Source organism: Rattus norvegicus, chromosome 4 (assembly GCF_036323735.1).
Source record: "Rattus norvegicus strain BN/NHsdMcwi chromosome 4, GRCr8, whole genome shotgun sequence".
Classification (NCBI taxonomy): Eukaryota; Metazoa; Chordata; class Mammalia; order Rodentia; family Muridae; genus Rattus; species Rattus norvegicus.
In genome coordinates this window covers 161,652,331-161,676,648 of record NC_086022.1, presented here as the reverse complement: position 1 = coordinate 161,676,648, position 24,318 = coordinate 161,652,331, and the positions used below count along the sequence as shown (strand labels likewise).

Here is a 24,318-nt window from a genome sequence, read left to right as displayed (position 1 = left end):
CCGGGGAGGGGGGTGCGGGGGGGAGGAGGAAGGGTGGCCATGCTGGCGCAAAGAGAGCCAAACCTAAACCCTCCCTCTCCCCCTCCCTGGCCCCTCCCGAGCCATTTCCTAGAAAGCTGTATCAGTGTGGCCACGCTCCGTGCAGACACCTAGGGCGGCTTGTCAGCAGATGCAGGGGCGAGGAAGCGGGCTTTTCCTGCGTGGCCGAGGCCCGCAGAGGAACCGCTGCTAGCCCTGCCCCCCGGCCTGCAGCGGCCCTGAGCGACTGGCCGCGTTGTCCAATGGCGCCCCCAAGAACAGGAAAGTTTCCGCACGAGGGTCATATTCTACCAGGCTTGAGAAGCACCCCTTTCCTCCAACATCCACGCCTTCCTCCTCTTCCTTTCCACGCACGTGGCTCGGGGACCGAAAAACAGCTTGAAAGTTATCAGGAGTCTAAGCCTCAGGGGAATAACCTTTGTCCCTAAGTTTGCGAAGTTGTAATTTTCTCAAATCAGCCTTCCCTTATTCTTCCTTCAGGGGTCTACTTTTACGTTATGGGAGTTCATCCACATGTTAAATCAATCTACCTGAATCTTGAATAGTGGGCTATTTTCCTGATCGTATTGCAAGCCTCCGAAGTTAAGTGCACCCCCCCCATTCCCCCATGGTATGCCTACAGAATGTCAGAAAGGATAGAGAATCAATAGGAATCCGTGGGTTTTGAGGGTTCCCCTATCCGGGGCCCCTAGCATGCGGGGCTGGATACTAGGAGAACTAGGGAGAGGGGTTGGGGGTGGGGAGCGGGGAATCGTGTTTGAAGTTTGGTCAGGCCAGCTGCTGTGCTCCTTAATAACAAGGGGGGGGGGAGAAAAGGGAAAGAGGGAGGGAAAGATTGAAAGGAGGGGAGGGACGCCAGGAGAGGGGAGGAAAGGGGGAGGAGGAACCTGAGAGGGGGAGGAGATCTAACTGCCCTTCCAGCTTGCGTCACTGCCTCAGAGAGAGGAGAGCGAGCTGAAGAGAGCGAAGCAGTTCAGAGGGAAGGATTGGTGCGAGTCAGGCAGCCCTTGAGGCTCTGCTCGCCCACCTTCCACTCTTCTCTCCCTCTCTCCCTCTCTCTTTGCCATTTCTTTCCTCTCCCAAATCTCGCATTCAGCCAAAGGAAGGAGGTAAGGGAAGCACCTCCCACCTCCAAAAAAAATAATAATAAAATTTTACAGTCGGGACCGAGTGGTGACCGGCTAGCTATGGAGCTGCTGTGCTGTGAGGTGGACCCGGTCCGCAGGGCCGTGCCGGACCGCAACCTGCTGGAAGACCGCGTCCTGCAGAACCTGTTGACTATCGAGGAGCGCTACCTCCCGCAGTGTTCCTATTTCAAGTGCGTGCAGAAGGACATCCAGCCGTACATGCGCAGGATGGTGGCTACCTGGATGCTAGAGGTAGGTGTGCGGGCGACAAACTGCGAGAGGACTACCCCTGCGCGGGCCTCCGGGAGCTCGTGCGCGAGGTAGCCCCGCACCCTTGGGCGAGACGCTAATCCTGTCCCTTGCTAGATTAACTAGTGGAGGAAAACGTGGGTGAGGCGAAGATGTCTCCCCCCCACCCCGGGGGTGGCATCCCGCGCGCGTGTGCCTGCATGTGGCTTCTTCGTCTTCCCATCCCCATTTCTGACCTGTGGTGTGGAAGGCTGCCTTCCGTGAGGGTGTTGAGACCTAACAATCCATACAAACATTTAAAGACCCCCCCCCACTTCCAAGGTTGGGGCAAACCGTCCGAGTCTTAGGTCCCCTGCGTGTGGTAAGGACTCCGCGTTGGCACTTTGGCGGGAGGTGGGGGTGGGGGAGAAACAGGGAATTCAGGAGAGCCCCGGAAGTCACACTGGAAAAAAAAAAAAAAACAAACGTGCGTTTAGGGGAATCTGAAAGAACCGCTGCTTTAGCCTCGCTTGCAATCTTTGCCGAGAGAGCAGGGTGCCCACGTATGCACAGCTCTGGACCTGCGGTGGTTTCGCCATGTTGCTTTGCAAACACCAATTACAAGGACTGGCAATATTCGCCGACTCCCCTGCCCCCCCGCACCCCACGATCCTGGGCCATCTCTTTCTGGCCGTGCCCTCTTTCCCAGCCCTCAGTTCACCAAGGTTACTTACAGTTTGGCTGCTTCTTCAGCGCGCAGATTTGGGTGGGGTAGGAAGCGGGGGAGGAGGTGTGTAGAGCGGGCTAGGGGGCACCCCCAAATGAGAAGTCAGAGTCCCGCATGCCTCCTTAAGGGGGTTCCCTGGTTTCGTCTCACCCAACCCCCAGCGGGGCACAGTCTTCCTAGCTACTGCCCTGTGGGCCGCAGCCGAACACTCTGCAAGTTTCCCCACTGTGATCCAGAGCCCCTGGGGTGGAGATACGGACCTTACGGACATCCGAAACCTCTATTCCAGCAGCCTGGAATGTCTCTGGGGTTTTCAGGTCCATAGAACGTTTCTAGACTTTTTCCTCGATTTTTAATAATTTTTTGAAACTGTCCCCCCTGCTCCGACTCCAACTGTGGCGGCTGAGGCGCGCTTCCTCCTCTTCCCTCCCCCTCTCTTCTCCACCCACCCACCAAACAGCGGCCCCTGGGCCGCCGAGACCACCCTGGATATTTTTTTCAATTGTCGGGAATGGTAGAATAGGATCTGGGGATCCGAATGAGACCAAGAAGTAGACTCTCGGAGCTTCCAGAATATTTTTATTGATTTTTTGAAAAGATGACGAAATCCAAAAAAGAGAGTGAGTTAGAATGCTGAGAAGTGAGCCAGAAGGAGCGGCAGGCGGCGGCGGCTCTGGGCTTTGCCTTGGGGTTTGTGGAGGCTTTAGTTCATCACCTTTCTCAGCCTTGTCAGAATACCCGAGCCCCAAAGGCTCTTCGGATTTACCCCAGAGTTCTCACCTTTATTCTTACTATCCTTTCTACTCTTCCCCCTCCCCCTACACACACACACACACACACACACACACACACACACAAATGCTTTTTGTTACTACGGGTTATGCCTTCCCCCCCCCCTTTCCCTCTGTTTCTGATACTATTTTTTTCACTGTCCTCTCGGACCCTATCCCACTCTGATTGTAGGTCTGTGAGGAACAGAAGTGTGAAGAAGAGGTCTTTCCTCTGGCCATGAATTACCTGGACCGTTTCTTGGCTGGAGTCCCGACTCCTAAGACCCATCTCCAGCTCCTGGGCGCTGTGTGCATGTTCCTAGCTTCCAAGCTGAAAGAGACCATCCCGCTGACTGCCGAAAAGCTGTGTATTTACACCGACAATTCTGTGAAACCCCAGGAGCTGCTGGTAATGCTGCCCTCCCTGCTCCTGACTCTGCCTTCCCCCATCATGCTCGGACCTTCACGCTACCCAACACTGTCTCCTTTAGTAGGAGAGAGCTAATCTTCCCCTGTCTGGGAAGTGAGCAAAGCTCTCAGTACCTCGTGGAAATTTGCGAGTGTGAAATTCTATTGTGAGTGAGTGGGGATTTGGGTAGAAAATTTTAGTTGATGTTTTAATTAAGGTCCAGATTTCCAATGAACCCTGAGAACGCAGTCTGGTTTCTCACATGCTCATTGCAATGTGTTTCCCAAGAGCCTGGGGGTCTCTCAGGTCTGTCTTATAGACCAATAAAGTCTCACAATCGGAACATAGTAGCTGACCGCTAAGTAGCTACAAAGCACTACGTATCAGCTTTTAGGCAAAAATCAATATCTGACTTTCTACTAGTGGGAATCTGAAGCACCCAAAGGCATAGTGACCTAGATACAGTCCCCAGGGTGTTCATCCCCACGGGGTCCTGTCTTGGTTTTCCCTACCATCTCCCCTTTTTCCTCACGCACTTACCCCTCCGGATTACTACTGCACACTAAAGGTTCTGCAGCTCTCTTTTGCAGTTCTGGGGCCCACCCTCAGTGGTTTGCACACCTTCTGTCTTAAACACGGGTGACAGAAGACCACCCCCTCTATCAACTCCCTCCCTCTTGCTGGCATTGCTTGGGCCTGCATAATCAATCTCCTGGGCAGACTGGCTTCTTGAACCGAGCCCTTTGTGAGGAGCCGTCCTTTCTGGGCCTGTGCTGACACCTAGCGGCAGACATGTGCAAGGCTCGGGGAGGAATTGCGGAGAATGCAAAGAGGGACATGAATGACTTCACCTTTGAACCGCTGCCAGATTTCAGCTGCTTCTGGTTTGGTCTGAGAGGCCCCTAAAGGTGCTTTCTTCTGGAAGATCTGCTTCTTTCAAAAATGGTGCCAGAGGACAAGTTTGTGCTCACATCGCCCTCGAAGAAGGAAGGGCTGAGATTCAAGCCATTTCTGGGTTTTGCGTAGTTAAGAAGGTTTTGAATCCTAGCTTTCAACAAAAAAGCCCCAGCAGACTTGAAAGCTTGTGGGGGGTGGGGGAAGATTAGAATTAGAGACCAGCTTGTTTTTCTCAAAAAAACAAGAAAAAGAATCTTCCATGTGGCAGGTGTGCTGGAGGATTTGAGATATTTTTCAAGACACTCTAATTTTTTCCAGGATCAGCAAAGCTAACTCAATTCTCCAAATAAAACATGTCAGCATCCCGCCTCCCTTCCAGAAGTGTTACACCCTAGAAGAGCCTTCCTATTTTATGCATGAAGGGAGCTTGCTCCAGACACACCTTAGCTAGCCTGGTGGCTGGTGCGTTATAGCCCCACACTTAGCAGATGAAGCCAGGTAAACTAAAGAGTGAAGTCCCAGCAGGCAGACATCTTCGTAGGCTGTTATTTTATTCGATCCAGTTCAGCGAACATAATTTCCCCGTATTTATTTCACAAAAGGGGAGAGACACAAGGTAGCTCACTAGTGGGGTGCAGTGGAGCCCCATAAAAGAGAAGGTTACAGCCCGATACATGGGCCGAGGAACTTTAGGACCTCCATCGGGCCTCAAATCACTATCTGCAAAATGAGGTCGCGGGTGACCACCTTGGGCCCGCTAGCCATGAACACAAAGGCCAGTGAAGAGTTAGGGGAAAGGGTGAGTGTCATAGCCCCAAGACTTCTACACGGTGTGTCAAAGGGGAAAGTGTTGGCGGCAGAGAGGAAAAATGATACTTTCTCCCACAAGTAAAGGCGGGCTAATTGGCTGCCAAGGAGTTGGGCCAAGGAAGCTAACTTATTTTGTTCAACATCTGCAAGCATCTTTTTTTTTTTCTCTCATGAGGAGTAAAGAGACTATTAGTCTTCTGATAGAGATATATCCAATACATTCTTGCACCACAGTGACCTTGGCTAGATTTTACTATAAGCCCAACTTTCCGAGTGGGCAGGCAAGAGCGTTTTGTGGAACGGGTGGGAGTAGGATAGGAAAAGACTAAAGTCTGATCTTGGCAGTAGCTACCTGGCCTCTTATTAGTTTCAGTGAAGCCTGACTTTTTAGCCCAAGAGGAGCCACCAGCTGGGGGACACCGTGACACGTGAGGCTCCCATTAAGATCTTGATCCTGGGGCTGGGGATTTAGCTCAGTGGTAGAGCGCTTACCTAGGAAGCACAAGGCCCTGGGTTCGGTCCCCAGCTCCGAAAAAAAGAACCAAAAAAAAAAAAAAAAAAAAAGATCTTGATCCTGTGGTCCAGCCTACTGAGCACCATTAAAGCTGGTCTGCGACCCAACCCCCCCCACCACCCCCCGCGCCCCGGCCCAACCCTGGAGTCAGCCTACGGATTTTTAGCGCCCTGCTCTCTTCTTCCCACCCTCTGCAGGAGTGGGAACTGGTGGTGCTGGGTAAGCTGAAGTGGAACCTGGCTGCAGTAACCCCTCACGACTTCATTGAGCACATCCTACGCAAGCTGCCCCAGCAGAAGGAGAAGCTGTCCCTGATCCGCAAGCATGCGCAGACCTTCATCGCTCTGTGTGCTACCGGTGAGAAGGGTTCACTGGGCTCACATTCGGGGCCGTGGGAGGTGGGGTTGCCGTCTGCATCACTCTGGGGGTCGAGGCAAGCGGGCCTGAGTAAGCCAGTCTGGAGCCTCAGCTCTGTCTTTTCCGTGCTTTATCGGAACTAGAGTGTTTTCTCTCTCCGCTTTACTCGTAAAGGCAGGGCAGGCGTGGTAAGGGCAAAGAAGTCAGTGCCTGCTGAAATACTGTTCATGATGTCTAGAGGGCTCTTTGAAGACTACACGTACTGCTCGCTGGTTGTGTTTAAATCTTTAATCTTTTGAGGCAAAGGACAGCCAACAGATAAGCTCAAAAAGGAATTTAAGGAAGGTAGGGGGCAAGTGCATGTTAAAGGACCATCTGCAAGATACGTATGCAGCCCGCCCTGAGAAGGGGGCGAGGAATTCCTTAGGTGTCGCTCATGTATTGCCTTCTTGCTGCTTCCTCTGTCGATGAGGGAGTGAACCTTTGAGCAAAGATCTGTTTTGTAAGCTCTGTGAGCTCTGCGAAGGATTTTGATACATAGCTGTTATTGACCCCACACCTGGGGAGACCCCAGAACAGTATTTCTCAATCTGTGGGTCGAGACCCCACAGGGCTTGCTTCTCAGATAGCCTGCAGATCAGATATCCTGCATATCAGATCTCTACATTATGAGTCATAAAGTAGCAAAATTACAGTCGTGAAGTAGCAACGGAATGATTTTACGATTGGGGGTCATCACGGTCTGAGGGTCACAGCATTAGGAAGGTTGAGGACACTGCCCTAGAACCTTGAGAATCCAGGGGTCAAGTGTCAGGAGTTCATCTCCTCAGGGTTAGCAGGTCAAGAAAGAATTGACCGCCAGTGGGGTGCAGCTCAATTCACCAGGGGTTGTTAAAATGTGTAGATGTGATGGGGAGCCGGGGTGGAGTGTAACATTTTAATTCCTTGTAACATTTAATTATATGTTTGTATAGCTGATGATCTAATGAACAATAGGGCCTCTGCTTTGTTCGAAGTTCAAAGGTCAGACAGACTTTGTTACTTACCACTGAGTGACCTTGCACAGGCTGTCTGACCTCTCTGAAGTTCAACTGGATCTGCAAAACAGGCCTTTGGAGACATCGTTCTCCAGCCTTGGGTAGGAAAACCAAAATCCACAGGAAAACAAGCCTCGGGCTTAAGCCGCAGGCGCAGTACTGATTGTGAAAGTTCACCGATTGTGATTCCCAGTCTGAGATTCGAACTTCTCCAGTTAGGGCGGGTGCAGCTTTTCCCGCTACTGGATACAGGCTCTGACTGGCTTGTCGGATTCCACCTCCCTTTTTCAGAGGTGTGCATGCGCGCAAGTTTGTCCACGCCTGCCCGTGCAGGTTACCCATTGCTGGTCTTTGGTCCAGCAGCCCTTGGGGGCCTGCATCAGGCCTTTTGTCACACGCGTGTGTCCCAGCTCCTTCCTAGAGTCACCTGCTCTTCTACAGTCAGGGGACAAAGTGGACACAAGAGAACCCAGCCTTTGCTACCCTTTGGACAGCACTATCCCTCAGCTTCCTGCTCTTCTCTTGCTGACTGGCCTGGGCTCTAGAGGTCAGTCCCACATTGACCTGCTGTTTTGTCTCCTAGAAACTGTCCCTTTCCTCTTGCAGTGATTCAGTGTGGGGGAGGGATCAGGCAGTCTTTTCTCTCTGACCCTAAGACCCCTAACCCCCTGGACCTAAATTCCCTCATCACCCAGCTGCCAATAGCCAGAGTCCTGCTTTGACATTGTCTTTTGACCAACAGACTGGCCTTTGGGGGTCCATTCACTACTTCTTCCTCCCTGAGCTTGCTCCGGGGTGGGTGTGGGATGATAGGTGGAATTACCCAGGCTCAGGTAGATTCCTTCAATTCTGTATAGACCACAGTCCGTCCTCTATTCTCGGGGATCCCATCCCCCACTCTTGGCCGTCTTGTCCAGATCCTTGGGGCAGCTGCCAACTTTGGGGCCGAAATAGGGAGCCTGAGATTCAGTGACTGAGGGCAGAGGTACACTGGGAGGTGGGGGCAGTCAGGAAGATGGGCCTGTTGGGGGCCTTGGCTTGACTTTAGCCAAGGAGTGGGAAGGATAAGGGAGAGTATGCCTCCAATCAGAACCGTGTGCCATGAGGCATGGACTGATGAAAGTGGAGGAGGGCCTCAGGCCTCCTGGATCTGGAAAGGAAGGGCCTGACCACAAGGCCCTCATGTCTCTCCTGGCCTGCACTTGGGACCCAGCAAGTGAATAAACTTTGGAATCCTGCTGGTGTGTGGATGTGGGAGTGGGTGGGTGGGAGTGTCCAGTAGTCTCGACAGCCTAAACACCAAGACCTACTACTCTTAAAAGACAGTCTTCTTGAGGAAACTCAGATCTGGTAACCTCAAGATCACTAGGCCCCTCAAATAGTAGGCTCAGCATGATTCAAGGACCAAAGATGGGAGGGGCCTGCCCCTTCAGCCCAAGCTGGTGCTCCTGTGTGCTCATTACCTCATACCTCACTCCAGTCCTGAATAGTCACCTGAAGCTGAGGGTGGCCCAGGGTTTTGAGGGTTCACAAAGGCATAGGAAGGGAGTAGTCCCTGAAGAGATGGTAGGTAGCCAGCCCTGGGGAGATGTTACTAGTTTATGGGAAAAGCCAATTGTGAAAGAGCTGGCAGTCCCTCTGAGGGGGTGTGCTGAGCGTATGTGTGTGTGAAAGGGGAAGAGAGCTTAGGGAGTGCAGGGGCCCAGGGAGGGAAGAGTGTGGCAGACCAGCAGTCTTCTCTTATGGGATTCTGGGATAAGGTTGGTGGCAGGACAAAGAGGTGCCCTCCTTCCCTAATCAGCCTCCAGTGGCATCTGGTCAGAGATTGCCTGGAACAGCTCTCCCAGCTGGCCTTGGTAGTGGAGGAGTTTAAGTGGGGTGAGAGTGTAACTCCAGCTCCTGCCCAGAACATGGGGGAGAAGCAGAAGTGGACTTCCTTCTCCTGAGGGGCTCCAGGTCAGCAAGCAGGGCAAGAAGGCCACCTGAGGTAATCAGGTGGCTACCATCATCCTTATCACGGTCAACACGTGATTTCAATGGTATTGAGTTTATTGGTACAGCTACCCCAGGCCTGCCTCCTTTTGCATTGGGAGTTTCGCTGTGGCTGCTGTACCCAACTGCCTGTGTAACCCTCAAGTTGAATCCTAGGGTACACCCAGTCTTCTCTTAAAGGGGTTTATTTGGTTTCCAGATTGGGGTGGCCCTGAAAAGTCTGGGGACTTGACTCTTGTTCTAGAATGTAAGCCAAGCCTCCCTGGTGACCAGAGAGGAAGAGTGAAACCCACATTTCCACTCGGGGCCTCTGGGCTGCCCCCAGAGGGCAGTCATGGGGCTGAGGGGAGGAAGTAGCATGTTGAACTGAAGTTCTGTAACGGATACTCACTATCTTACGCCCCATCTGGCCCTGAGATGAATGAGTGCTTTTCTCCAGCCACAGCCCCTCTCTCTTCCTCCCACCCAAGCTAAACCATCATTAGCAGTTATTGCCTTAGCTATAAGGACAGGCTGTTCTGAACCCTTTCTGGGAGTGTCAGACGTGTGTGCCGAATGACAGCATGGGTGTCCTTTGCTGGTCAAGAGCACCCTGAGTCTGGTTCTTTAAACCTGCACCCCCCCACCCCCCACGGGTTGCAGGAGAGGAAGAAGCTGAGACAACAGACTTGGCTTGTTGGCTGGATTTCCTCAGTCTCAGAACAAACTCCCTCCCCCTAGTGGAGAACAAGAGTAAAGCAGCCTCCAGGAGGCTTTGGTTAGCACTACCCAGTATTAAGCTCGTTTGGCAGGACCGCAGCATAGCACTCTCAAACCCCATCAGTGTAGAACAGGTTTTGCCAGTGAATTCTCATTTTCTAAAAAGTGCCAGCTGCTTCTGTGTCATCCTTGATATTTGGTACCACGAGGAGATGGTAGATGAAACTAAGGTCCAAGTGATTGGCTTCTGAGCAAAATCCCTTTTGTGTTTCCTTTCCTGGTATGTAGGAAGTAACCTTAAGGATTACTGTAAACCCAGACTGGGTTGGAGTACCAAGGTCTCCTTAATCAAAGGTCTCATCCTCCCCCCCCAATGAGTGAGTGGCACTGAGCAATCATTTGACACCCCAAGATTTCCAGCCCATGTACTGGGTCCTTTGCCTGCTCCGGTCAGGCCTGGGGCTCCTCATAGGGGCATTGCTCCCAGACTCTAAGTGAACCACATCAGAGGAAACATAGACTTCATGGCAAAAAGGATGAGGGTTGGGAGCGAGGGTGACCGACATCTGACATCTAAGGTTTACATGTGACTTAATAGCATGGGCTCTTGTAACTAATGCTCAGGACAGCACGGTGAAAAGGGTAAATTAGTACTTTTCTGCTGTTTTTTTCAGACAGTTTCTCTGTGTAGCCCCGACTATCCTGGAACTCACTCTGTAGACCAGGCTGGCCTTGAACTCTGAGATCCACCTGCCTCTGATTCCTGAGCTCTGCCACCACCACCACCCAGCAAATTAGTACCTTTTTATAGGTCAAAAAAGTTTCTTTCAAAGATATCCATGTAGTATATACAAAACCAAGCATAACACACCAAACTGGCATGTACTGCTGTGTAGCAAGTTGGCTAAGAAACCTCCATTTCTTGGGAGTACCCGTTTTTCCTCTGGGGAAGGGATAGCTGTGCATACTGGAGCATGGTATAGAGAGAGAATCAAACTGCCCAAGAAGGACTTCTCTCAGTACTTTCTTAGGGAAAGAGAAGAGGTCAAGACCCCACCCCCTCCCCCCGGTTTTGTACCTGTATCCCAGGTCAAGCCACATATCCCTCCTGGCTCCATGCTAGCCCTGAGTTGGTTTTGTTAGCAGTGTGACTGCAAAGGATGATGGGTATATCCCCGATCTGAAGCCTCGGCACAAGGGAGGAAACTTGGGGGTGCTTCAGTGCCCTGTCACTGACAGGTGCTCTTACCCACAGCCTCTGTGGGCTCAGGGCCATGGGCTGACTACCTCCTCTACACTCTGAGTGTTACAGGCGGCAGCTAATGGGGGTTATTGGAGAGAGAAACAGTCTCCTGTGGCCCATATGGGGGAGACCTACAGCACAGCAAAAGCCAGGGAGGGAGCTTGGCTTCATCAGCCAGGAGAGAGAAGACACAAGCAGGGGTCAGCGGCCAGCAGAAGTTGGGTGAAACCTCATAATATATGACTCAAGGTGAAAATGGTGAACGGTGAAGGGAAGAAAGCCAAGGAGAGAGACAGACAGACGGCCAGGACTACCCAGTGGTCCTGGGATTGAGCCCAGGTGGGAGGGGAAGTGTGTGTGCTTCGCTGAGTCATGGAGTGTCTGGGAACAGTAGAGACTCCGTGCAGAGGTACTGGCTTTCGGATGCAAAAGCTTCTCTGTGATGTGCTGCTGTAAGAGGGCTAGGCATTAAGAGATGGGAAGAGTCCAGGTTGTTCTGAGCATGCCACGTTCAGCCCAGGACTCTTATTATGAGCTGAAGTATGACTCCCATGTCCCTCTGTCCTCTGCCTTTAGTCTCCATGATTGCTCATCTTACTGGTGTCTTGATACAACTAGGGAGCATACACTGGAAAGTGGACCCCATTTCACGGCTGCCACTAGACTGAATGATGACACCGTCACCTCTTTAATCTGTGAACCCAAGGCAGGGGCAAAGACAAGATCAACTTGACAGTTCCCAAGTTTCCTTACACCCATAACGTCATCCTCCCTGGTGGATTTGTGTGTTAAACAGGTCTCATGTGCAATGCACGCGTGTTAGCGGCTGGCAGGGACAGGCAGCTTTGACAGGATTCGCCTCTGCGTTGGAACCAGCAGTGACTGGATCGTAGTTCCACAGTCCCTTAGAGAATCACTCAGTGGCAAAGGAATTTAGGGCCCCAGGTTGCTCCTACTGTTTAAGGTGAATCCCCTGTCTTAACTCTTAGAAAAATCCAGGTGGTGGTTAGAATTTAATCATTAGTCTTTGGTATTTGAGAAAAGTCCTGGCCTCTGCCCTTATGTTCTGAAGATCCTCTGCATAGGGTTAGAAGCTGAGAATGAAGAGAATTAAGTCAGCTTGCCTTATTCTGCTTCTGTACTCAGCTTACATGCACATGCACATACTTTCACACACATGTGTGTATGTATGTATGTATGTATGTATGTATGTATGTATACCAGGCATATGCCTGTGGAGGTCAGAAGGAGATATCAGATCTCTTGGGATTGGAGCTACAGACAGTTCATGTGGATGCTAAAACCCAAACCTGGGTCCTCTGAGGGTGTAGTAAGTACTCCTAACCACTGCGTCAACTCCCCAGCCCCTCAGTAATATTTCTTTAGGCCTAGCCAGAGACTAAGGCAAAAGCCCATTGGAAATATTGTTCTTAATAAAATTTCTCATGATTTCCCATCTCTGTGTGCTTTGTCCTCCACACACTGAGAGCCCATAGCTATCCTACCTGTAGGACACATGGGACACTGCCTTGTATAGCTGCAGGCTCCCTTGACTCTCCCTCCACCACCCATGGAAGATACCATGTTTTAATCACCTCAGGTCCTGTCAGAACAAGAAAAAGAAGGCCAATAAAGGGCTCCCTGTGGTAGAAGGAGTGGAGGGAGAAAATGGGTGGATCCAGGGATCCTAGAGCAGCAGATCTACACTTTCTGACCTCTGAGCATCTGCCAGCTGGCGAGCTCTGGGCCCCGTTTTCCTTCTGTGCCTGACTTTCAGCCTCTCGTTCTTTGCAGACTTCAAGTTTGCCATGTACCCGCCATCGATGATCGCAACTGGAAGCGTGGGAGCAGCCATCTGCGGGCTTCAGCAGGACGAGGAAGTGAATGCACTCACGTGCGATGCCCTGACGGAGCTGCTGGCCAAGATCACCCACACCGATGTGGTAGGTACCCCGCCCCCCTTGGCTGTGCCCCTTTGGCTGACGCCAGATGTCTCTCCTCAAGTTCCAGGAAAGATGGCTGGCTTATGATGGTTCGAAGTCTTTTGTGTTTTCATTATTGTTTTCTTGGTATCTTGTACTCGAAGAGAGTGATGCCTTCCCTCCATCTGTGTGTGTGTGTGTGTGTGTGTGTGTGTGTGTGTGTGTGTGTGTGTGTGAAGATGTGTGGATGTGTTACTAGAGGTTGGGCTTTGGGCATCCCAGGCAGCCACGGTACCACTGAGTTATATCGTCAACTCTAAATTTTTTTAAAAAGAGGGCATCGGATCCCCTTACAGGTGGTTGCGAGCCACCGTGTGTGGTTGCTGGGAATTGAACTCAAGACCTCTCGGAGAGCAGTCAGTGCTCTTATCCCTAACCCTTCTCTAAATTTTATGGAGAGAGTGTCTCACAAAGTTGCCTGGGCTGGCCTTGAATTTGAGACCTTCCTGCCTCCACCTCCCTATAGCTGAGATTACAGGTGTACGCAACAACCGCCTGCTTCCTCTTACGGGCTTTAAAGGCATGCATGCACCTTAAAACACAGGCAGGACCTTCTCGGGCTGATGGAAGGGGGAGGGCTGTTGACTGATTTTCCTCTGCAGTGTAGGGTTCATGTCCATTTATGTGCACGTTGTCAGGCCTCTGCTCTGCTCTGCCATGGAGAGCGTCCAGGTCTACTCCCCAGTGAGGCACAAAGAGGGGACAACTAAAGCTGGCCGGTGGCTGCAGCAGAGGGAGCAGATTTGAGAGGTGGCCTCGTGAGTGAGACCTCAGCCTGTTGGCCTTCCCACTATCCTGTCCTCAGGCTTTCTTTTTGCTCGAAGTTTCGGTGGGTGACAAAGCACACAAGGATTGAGTGCACCAGAAATTCAGGAACTATTATTAGCTTTAGGCTTTTTCCATTCTCTGTGGATGGCCCCGAGTCTGCTGCTGGCTGCCAAAATTCAGGGCTCTTAAACACAGAGGTTTTGAGATGGGCCAGGATCCCACAAGGTCCTAATTTCACTGGCTAGGCTGTAACAGTTGGAGAGGGTTTTTATCTGGGATGACCCTCAGAGCTCAGTTACCTGTGTTTCCCACTACCCCAGGCATCAGAGAGAGGGTGCAGCTGAGAGGCAAGCCAGGTAATAGCAGAACTGGGACTCAAGTCTCCAAGCTCTGTCTCCAGCCTGGAAACTTTGCTCACCGCTGTGGCTCCTGGGAGCTCTGTGTTTGCAAAAGGCATTCAGTCGAAAGGCCAAGCAGAGAGAGGAGTATTGTTGGCTCTTAGGTCCTGGTGCTTCACCATGGAGAGGCTTGGGAATGCAGGGGAAATTCGCAAGACACCCTCTGGATATTCAGGGGACTTGAGACTGCCCTGTGAGGGAATTTACTAGGTTCAAGGGTCATGGCGTGTAATCAGGCCTGTGGCTGGTGCCTCGCTGAGGTATGCTGAACACAGGCTGTTTAGCTCAGGAACCTCAAGGCCATCCATGAGTGTACCTGTATTTGGTCTTGACACTAGCTCAGAGAGGTGAAGGCCTTAAAGGCCTTGATAGAATTAACCATGGGTTTTTCTCTGAACCAGGTTTTAAACGAAGCATTTTAAGTTTTGGTGCCAAATATATAGGCATTTTAGCAAGGGCTCCAAAACATGTCTCCTGTTACGGATTCCTTTATAGATAGGATGCTAGACAGTAACAGACAAGCCTTTCTTCAACTTCTGAAAACACACACACATTCAGATACACACACACACACACACACACACACACACACACACACACACAGAGACACACAGAAACATACACGCATCTACACACATACACACACACAGAAACACACATATACACACATACACACATTCATACACACAGAGACATATACACAAACACAGACATATACACAGACACAGATAGACACATACACACAGAGACACACACAGAGAGACACAGAGACACACACAGACACACATAGTAACATACACATACATAGAAACACGCACATACACACATATACATAGAAACACACATACACACACACAGACATATACACCGACACACACATATATACATACACACACACACACACGTCACCACACTTTTGACAGTTTTAGGCCTGCTCTGATTGACTGGCATCCTCCTTGGAGCACCAGTGTTTGCTTTTCTCTCTCCCTACTCCTCTTTACTCCCACAGAGGGAGGCTCTCTGCCTCTGCCCTGATTTGCACGACTGCACACCAGTCTGTCATCTGAAACTGGGGATGCCACTTCCCCTCTCAGACACTGTGCAGAAGTCAGGGAATCCAAGTCTGCTGTCAGACTGGGATCAGTACGAACAACGCAGCTCCCATCGGTTAGGGTGTAGATTTGGTATTTTGTTCCTTTTAACAGAGTTTGAATTGCCTTTGCTTATTTGTGTGTGTGTGTGAGTGTGTGTGCGTGTGTGCACGCGTGAGTGCACGCGTGTGGGTGTGTGATACATGCCACAACTCGCATGAGGAGATCAGAGAACAACCACCTGCTATGGAAATTGTCTCTTCTGCCGTGTAGGTCCTGGGAATCGAACTGGGGTCAGCAAGCTTAGTGGTAGGCATCCTCACCCACTAAGCCATCTCTCTGTCCCTGGCACCTCATTTCTATGAGGGACCAGTGTATTGTCTTAGTTTAGGGTGCGGGTCCAGGCTTGAATCTCATAATGGGTCCAAGAATAAACCGTAAGACCAACCTCACTTGTCCAGGTATACAGCTGGTGCCTCAAAGTTGCACGTGTATGACCAGCTCCCTGAAGCTGTTTTCAAGGGAAAGGATGGGTATGCCTGCAGCTTCCCAGGTTCCGCATGCCCTCCCCTCCATCAACCTGTGTTGTCTGAAGGGCTGAAGTCTGAACGAAAGCCAATCAACTGCCAGAGTGCACTGCTGTTTGGAGGGAGAGGGGTTCTGATTTCATGACCCTGCTCGCCGTTTTGTAAATGAAGACATGGTGTGTTTGAATCATGCCCCTGGTTTGCTTCTGGAAGCACTTAGAACATCCAGTTGCTGGGGATTGCTGCCTTACGGAGTAGAGATGAGCAAGGCCTGGTCCCTAGACACAGTGCTAGAAGGTGGAGTGGCAGATAGAGCATAGACAAAAGCCTAGTGGGTTAATCGGGGAATGTCAGGTAGGGGCTGGACACGGTTTGGTGGTCAAGGCACTGACTGCTCTTCCAGAGCACCTGACTATGATTTCCAGAACCTGTACGGCAGCTCACAATGGCCTGTGCCTCACACATGAGGTGCACAGACGTATACGCAGTCAATACACGCAAAAACAGATTCATTAAAATGTAATAGAGAACAGTGTGCAGGGTCCTCACAAATGCTAGTGTGTTCTGCACTTTAAGTGAGGCACGGCGTGTCTTTAAACGAACTCATGACGCCTGATGCAAAATCGGAGCAGAGTAAAATTTGCAAAATATATCCTTGGACTAGAGAAACAAAATGTGGTATGTCCATGCAATGGGCTATCCTGTAGCTTTTCAAAAGAAACGTCATCCGATATCGTCCCTTAGTATGTGGTTAAACTTAGAAACTTCATGCCAAATAAAGTAAGCCAGACACAAAAGACAAGTCATACATGAAGCAGCCAGAGAAGTCAGTTCATAGAGACGAAAATTGGAACTGAGGTTCCAGAACCTGGAAGGAAGGGAGGGGGGAGGGAGGGGGGAAGGAAGGGGGAGGGGGGAGGGAGGGGGAAGGAAGGGGGAGGGGGGAGGGGAAAGAGAAGAAAGAAAAGGGAAGGAAGGGGAAAGGAAGGAAGGAAGGAAGGAAGGAAGGAAGGAAGGAAAGAAGGTCAATCTAAGTGCACACACAATTTCCAGTTGGAGATTTGGCATCCTAGCCATATGTCCACATAACAGTATGGATGATGGACATTGCACCAAAATGGTCAATTTCATGTCATGGTATTTTAAAAAAAAAAAAAAAAAAAAAAGATTTATTATGTTATCCAGTGATCTGCTTGCATGTGTGCCTACAGGCCACAAGAGGGCGCCAGATCTCATTATAGATGGTTATGAGCCACCCTGTAGTTGCTGGGAATTGAACTCAGGACCTCTGGAAGAGCAGCCAATGCTCTTAACCGCTGAGGCATCTCTCCATCCCTTATCGTATGGTATTTTATCCATATAAATATACCACGCTCATACAGACCATCCCTGTGAAATGCTAGTTAGTATGTTGCTCTGTCCTGTGGAGAAGTTAAACCAACCCCCAGGACCACATTTGCTCCCCTGTGACAAATAGAAGCCCGGAGCCACTGATAACTGACGGCCGTCCCTGGTTCCCCATGTTCTTCAGTCTTTTCAGAGCCACCGTGTTCTACTCTCACTTTAGGCGGCAACTCGTGGGTGGCCTGAGGTGAGGTTGAAAGTAGGTCCGTCCCCTGGCCTCATCTGTCACAGCTAGATGACGTCGCCCATAGCTCAGACTTCAGGGACCCACATGGCTCTGAGAAAGTGGGGCTTTCTTTGTGTTTCCATCTGGTTGCCAAAATAAGTTGAACTGCTCCATTCCAAAGAGAAATCTGAGTGAGAAGCCTGACAGTTTTAAAGGGAGGGAAGTCTCAGAGGGTGGTGTATTTTAGGTACTTTTTCCTTCCAGCTACAAGTTAAGAGTTACTAAAAACAGATGCTAGCCAGGGAGGCAGGCTGGCTCTCGGGGAACTTCTACATACCCAGACTTCTGTTGCCAAGGGTGAGTTTGAGAGCAGGAGTCAACCATCCCAGGCCCCCACAGAATCATAGTGTAATCTTGCTGTGCGACAGAATTTAACCTCACTGCTCACTGGACTGTAGGGCCTCTGAATAAGACCTAGCTTGAACTTGGCTGTTTATCCCAAGCCTCCGGCAGACATTGAGAACTGAGGCTGGAGGAAGGGAGGGAAGAAGGAAGGAAAAATGCAAGGACAAAAGGCAGACAGGTTCCAAATGTGCCTCTCATTAATTCAGGACTTTAGGAAAGACTTATCACCTGTCTATACCTACCTACATGTATGTAATCAAACACTAGTTATATGTCGGAAGATTTATTTTAGAGCAAGCCCCTGAATTTTCCCTGTCAATCACACACTTAAGTCAACATGGAGTGGAACTGATATGGAGCTCAGCCATAGAATATTTGCCTAATTCTTGCAAGGTTCTGAATTCAATCCCCAACACTATAAGATGGGGAAAAATGGAATTGAGGCTTCCCTACTATAAGGATTTGAGGAAGTTTCTAGAAGATATTTAATTGGATTATAACAGAACCCCTTGCTGTGTTTTCCAGAACTCTCTAGAGTAGATTCTAGAATATTCTTCTCTTAGGGTCATCTTGGCATTTGATGATACAGCTTCTCAGTGAGTAATTACAGAACAAATAACTTAGGTGACAATGACTCATTTTGGACCCAGACTTTTCTAGGGGGTTCCCCAGCATCTCTTCTGTCCCCCCTTAGCTTGAAATTTGCATTCTCAAAGCGCCTCTGACCGATGTCTTCTTCAGTGTGCTTTATGGGGAGGGGAGAGGGGATAGGAATTCTGGAAAGCCTGGCTAGAAGGCAGGCTGGGGGCGGGGAGGCGGGTAGAGCTGGGGGCTGCCTCCCTCCCTCCCTCCTCATTTCTTGTCCACCTCATTCTGTATGCAAGGAAACAACGAGCCAAGCAGCCTGTGAAGAAAGGAAGAATGAGATAGTTTCCTAAGTTGTCTCTGCCTGAGTTGGCCGCGGGTCTGCCGCCCATTCAGCCCTTTGTCCCCCTGTTGAGTGCAGTGCGTGTGTACTGACAACGGGTGGATGCAGTTACACCGGGGGCTAATGGTTGGAGTTCCGTGGGCCCATTCATGGAGGCAGTGGAGGGTGCAGGGCAGAGAGCTCGAGCCAGCAAGCGGAGGAAGTCGGGGGCCGAGTAACGAGCTGGAGATCACAGCCGCTGCTGTCGGGGCTCTGAGGATGGGGGACCAGGGCAGTGCAGGGAGGGGGCCATCATCAGAGGAGTTGGAGGGGTGCCCGACCTCCAGCACAGTGGAGTGCCACCTGTCCGGGCTGACAGACTAGCATTACGACTCTCCTTTTAATCAGCTTAATTTGGGGCATCTTAACACAATGCCTGCTGCTTTTGGAGGCTGCCGCAAAGCTGAGGTCCTGGAGCTCCTGCTTGTCACATGGATGTGGCATCTTTTGATCAGGGTCACTGTTGTCATCACCCCTACACACCATTTGCACACACACACAGAGACATGCTCACACACATCCGTGTGCACAACAGGCACACAGATGCACATTTGGCCTGGGTCATCCTTTCTGGAGAATCTCTCTCTACTGTGACTATGCATCCTTTAAAAAAGTAGAGAGGGGCTCGAGAGATGTCTCGTGGTTAAGAGCACTGACTGCTCTTCCAGAGGTCCTGAGTTCAAATCCCAGTAACCACATGGTGGCTCACAACCATCTGTAATGGGATCTGATGCCCTCTTCTGGTGTGTCTGAAGAGAGTTACAGTGTACTTATACATAATAAATAAATCTTTAAAAAAAAAAAGTAGAGAAATTGGAAAGAGGAAGCTCTCAGATTGGAAACTTGCATTGATTTTTTTCTACTGTCATTCAGAGACAAGCCACTCCCAGTTCCCAGACTGGTCTCTGCGAGCATCTTACTCCTCCAAATTTGCTGATGACTGATGTCACCTGTTGGTCCTGTCTCTTTGGAATTACTCTGAATCCCACCCTTCTCTCCTGTGGGATCCTGACACAATCCGTGCGACTGTGTTGGAGGCAGAGCTCTCCTTCTTCTAAATTACCACCTACCCCATCCCTGCAACCCGTTTCTGCTCCATTGTAGATCATGACTCCTCTGAAATGGTGTCTTCTTCCTGGCTTTCTGCCAGCTCCTAGAAAGGACACTTGCCCTATAGGCTCCAAGAGGGGCTCCTACAACACTGAGGAGGGTGTAACTGTTGGGATTGATCTATGGATGATTGATGGATGGATGATTGATTGATTGATTGATCGCTGTTGGACGAATGTCATGCAGGTTCTCTGCCCGCAGGAAGGAGTATGTTCTATACTTCCGGCAGGTAGAGGATTTCTCCCTGGCTAAGAAGTAGGGGTAATAACTGACCACTTGGGAGGAAGTGGGAGCTGATGGTTAGTTGAGCAGAGACCTGATGGGTTTAGCAGTCTACTGGGTGAGCGGCAGGTGGCATTGTAGCCATATTTCCTAGGCTAACTACATCAGTCCTTTTTTCCCCCTCTCCAAGTGAGAGGGGAGCGAAGATCAGGGGTCATCCAGAGGCAGTAACAATTTGAGTTTCCGTTAACACGTGGAAGGGAGAACATACCGCTTATGTGAAACCTTTGGATCTTCCTCCAGTGCTTAGACTAGCCGGTGAGCCTACCCTTGGCTTACGTCATGCTTGCATCATCTTGAGCCCTTGGCTCTGAATGCCCAGTGGAAATGACTGCCAGATGTCTTGTCTTCCCTGTAGGGGTTCCTTACAACTGTCCCTTGAAAGTCTCAGCCAGCTAAAAGAGTAGGCTTACTAGGAGGAAGAGTAGGGACACTGCAGATCCTAAAGCCGAGTCCTTAAGCTTTCTGCTGGCTGATTTCTGAGGACCATCTGGCATGATTAATACACTGGCACAATGGAGATGTACAATGGTCATGGTGATGGGGTAGACATGCCAACCCAGATGATCTTTTCCGGGGACCAGAAGATAGCAGACTAGTAAAAAAAAAAAATGTTTTATGGACTTGACCAAGAGGCACAGAGTTTCCTATTGTAGAGCAAAGTCACCTGTGCAGACTGTATCAGAAAAAAATTCACCAAGTGACCCTGCCCCACACACCTTGAAGATTCCTCATCATTCACAGAAGATCGCAATACGCAGCCCAGGCTGTCTTCAGTAGCATAACCCTCCAGCCTTCTCCTCAACTAGCTTCCTTTCAAATGAAATGGTTCGGAGTTCTCTCAAGCCCCACCCCATAGACCCAGCCTCACAAAGCTCCCCCCCCCCATCAGCTAGAAGTCCTACTGTCTTAAAATACCTGAAGCTCCTAGACCTTATGCCTCAGGTAGGATTTGGTTTCTATGGCCAGGTACACGGTTGGAGGCATGGATGTGGTAGCTGTCTCTGGTATCGGGGATGTTCCCAGTCATTCTCTCTGCCTCCTAGGAAAAAGCTATCTAGCATCACCAAATGCTACCAGATTGGCCTAGCAGGAAACACAGCAAACAAAAGAGAAGATGGCAGGACCTAGGTTTTTAATTGTTAATGACGGTGGTAGGTATCAAAGAGCAGAATTAGAGATGTTAGAGCCTTGGCACATAAGTCCTTTACTTGGTACTGTTGAAATTAGCCTGATGTCTGTCTGTCTGTCTGTCTGTCTGTCTCCCCCTCTCTCTCGCGCTCTCTCTCTCTCTCTCTCTCTCTCTCTCTCTCTCTCTCTCTCTCACACACACACACACACACACACACACACACAATGCTGGACCATACTCTCTCTAGGACCAACCTGTGGCACATCCTTGTCTTGAGTAATTGGTAATCTATACCTTTGTTCAAAGAAACCTAACATGGGCACGTTTGCGTGCTTAAAGTTTCAGCTACTCAGGAGACTGAGGCAGGGGCATCACTTGATTAAAGCCAGCCCAAGAAACATGTAGTCTCAAAATCCGAAGGATTCTTTCAGATTCCAGGACAGATGGAGCCATTAAACCATACACACACACACACACACACACACACACACACACACACACACACACACACACATACACACGCGCGCGCGCGCGCGCGCGCGCATGCGCGCGCGCATTAAACATTGGTTATTCATTGATTTGCTGCTTTATTTTATACTCGGAGAAACAGAAATTGGGGTTTGCAAGTGGAGCTATACCGGGCCAGCATGGAGTGAGCACCAAACTCCCTCCTACTTCCCACCCCTTTTAGGTTCAGGAGAACATTTCAACCTCTGACCTTTGCTCTTGGTCTGCTGTCATTCATCTTCAAGCTACAGTTTGAACTGAGGGGCAGATAGGAAAGATAAACTGGAGGTCGAGGTGGGGTAGGTTGGAAGGGGGTAGAAGATGGAAACTTTTGCTCCTTGGCGGTTGTTGCCAATTTTATTTTCAGGTCTTCAGAAAATAAAGATAATGCCTTTGTGTTTGGGGGGGGAAAACCCAGCAATTTCTAGGTGATGAGGTCTAAACAGGGAAGTGTGTGTTGAGCTGTGAGGGGACACCAGGAGATTCAGCTCAACACCGGTTTTATATGCACTGACTGCTTTGTGGTGCAAGGAGAAGCTAAGGTGAAAATCCCTACTAGGGACAGTTTCCTCAGCTCGCCCCTCCCCCCAGCCTTCTAGCCTGAGCCTTAGTCCCAACCCAGTGACAGCCGCGACTTGCCCTCACATTCCAAGTCTCCCAGCTAATAGAATCTTCTGCCTGGGGCGGCTCACTCTGGGTTTTCCCTACCAAATATAGACTAATAAAGGCGGCACTGAAAAATCTTGCTTATTCCCAAATTGGACAAGCTGGAGTGTCCTGAGTTTTGTAAACATTATGCGTTGTGTTTTTGTGAAAAGGGTCCAAGAGCAGGGTAAATGAGCAGAGGGTACAGGGATTTTTCGTTTCTGGACACTTTAAGCGGCTAAGCACCACCCTTCTTATCCATTCCTCGGTTGCTTGTTTGGCTTACAGTATAGCACCTTGCAGAAACCAAACCTTCCGTGCCACCTTTCCCAGACAGAAAAACCTCCAGTTGATCCCTTGATGACCAGGCAACGACTTTTATAGCTAGATCACCTTCCAGTCAAAGTTTAGAATAGGAAACGCCTGGGCTTCAGCAGAAGGGTCAGCTCTGATCCGCTCGATCTGGGATAGGCTCCTAGCCAGATCCCAGATGGTGCTGACGCTGCCGGCTGTGGACCCCACTTTGTGTACTGAGTTTCTGTGCCATTTGAGAGCGTTTCTGTTTTCCTTCCCAGGGAAATGATGATGTGAGTTGGATTGTGTCTGCCTTTGGGAGGCATTGTATGCATTTGCATGTGCTAATCGCTCTGGCCTGGATCTCTCTCCTCCAGGATTGTCTCAAAGCCTGCCAGGAGCAAATCGAGGCTGTGCTGCTTAACAGCCTTCAGCAGTTCCGTCAAGAGCAGCACAACGGCTCCAAGTCTGTGGAAGATCCGGACCAAGCCACCACCCCTACAGACGTGCGGGATGTTGACCTGTGAGGAAGCCATTCGGGCGGCAAGAGAGAGGCGTGTTCGTCATCTGCTAGCCCCTTCTCTCTCTCTCTCTAGTTATGTCTTGTTCTTTTGTGTTTTAGGATGAAAGTTCAAAACAAAAAACAAAAACAAAAACAAAAACAAAATCTACCCCCACCTAGATCATATTTAAAGGTCTTTTAGAAGTGAGAGGGAAAGGCCATATAGTTGAGGCACATGTGGTACCTGTTCAAAGTCCAGCAGAAAGGGATCCCTTGTATATGCGAACCATTATCATGTGATGATGTAAGAGTTCTAGTGAGATGCTTACAGGAGAGCCCTCAGACTAGCTAGAGAACATGTATACCTGCAGTATGGGAACGAATTAGAGGAGACTGTCTCTTGTGCTTGGGAACTAGTGCATATGCCCCCTTTAGTAGAATTGCAAGAAACCATGGATGCCGGTGCGGCATGAGTAGTTTGCAAAGCATTGAACCCAAGAAGGAATCAGAAATGAGAAGGGACACGCTGGGGAGGTTATGCAGAACCACCCAACCACACGACTGAACCATTTTGGATGTAAGAAGCGTCCTGATGCCTCACCACGTGTTCCCAAGACTGAGCGTGGTGGGGTCTCTACGTTGCCTACTCCTGCTGACTACAGTAGCTGCTACCTAAGGGATATGTCTTTTGCCAGTTGGACGCAGGTGATTGGCTCCTAAGTCTCATGTTTGGTGAATTTGGGCGTCTTCTTCCAAACATGGTTCATTGTAGACGTTTCCCACTGTTATCTGATGGAGGGAATTAGCTATGGGCCGTGACAAAAAAAAAACTCATCTAATGGGGGCAGATGGAGACCACAGATGGAATTTTGAAAACAAAGCTTCTGTGTAACCGGAAGAGGGTGAGGTGATCTTTTATCCCTTATTAAGAAGAAGAAGAAGAAGAAGAAAAAAAAAACTCTTAATTTTTGGTGCTGATTGGTGCGTCTGGTCCACAGTTTAATGTTGTTATAAACCATTCCACTAGAAAAGCACTTTGAAAATTTTGGGGGAGGGTGGGGTGGGATATGGGATGGTTTATGCAAATCATGTTGAATATGCCTTCCTTCTTTGCCCCTCCCCTTCCTGACCTCTTCCGGTTACTATTCATTTCTGGAGTCTGATTTTCTGGTACACAGCTCTGGCGTTCCTGCCAGGCCTGAGAGAGCCCTCTGCTGATATTCTCATCCCAGCATTCCTCGGAAAAGCCTGTAAACAAAGGTCTAAACCATTCTGATGGCTTAGAAGGA

At 50.0% G+C, this 24,318-nt stretch overlaps 1 protein-coding gene across 1 annotated transcript; it reads left to right on the top strand.

Moving 5' to 3' along the window:
* Positions 1-1,226: 1,226 nt before the first annotated feature.
* Ccnd2 (cyclin D2) lies at positions 1,227-23,601 on the top strand. Its single transcript, NM_022267.2, has 5 exons — positions 1,227-1,418; positions 3,085-3,300; positions 5,719-5,878; positions 12,644-12,792; positions 22,905-23,601. Exons 1-5 carry the CDS (start codon positions 1,227-1,229, stop codon positions 23,052-23,054), a joined length of 867 nt encoding a protein of 288 aa, NP_071603.2. The 3' UTR covers positions 23,055-23,601.
* The last annotated feature ends 717 nt before the right edge of the window (positions 23,602-24,318 follow it).

Bases quoted from the DNA above. Each gene is read 5' to 3' on its own strand.
- Ccnd2 (NM_022267.2), top strand. From the start codon at position 1,227: ATGGAGCTGCTGTGCTGTGAGGTGGACCCGGTCCGCAGGGCCGTGCCG. The intron at 3,301-5,718 runs GTAATGCTGCCC...CACCCTCTGCAG, and splicing joins TGAAACCCCAGGAGCTGCTG to GAGTGGGAACTGGTGGTGCT. The intron at 5,879-12,643 runs GTGAGAAGGGTT...CGTTCTTTGCAG, and splicing joins CATCGCTCTGTGTGCTACCG to ACTTCAAGTTTGCCATGTAC.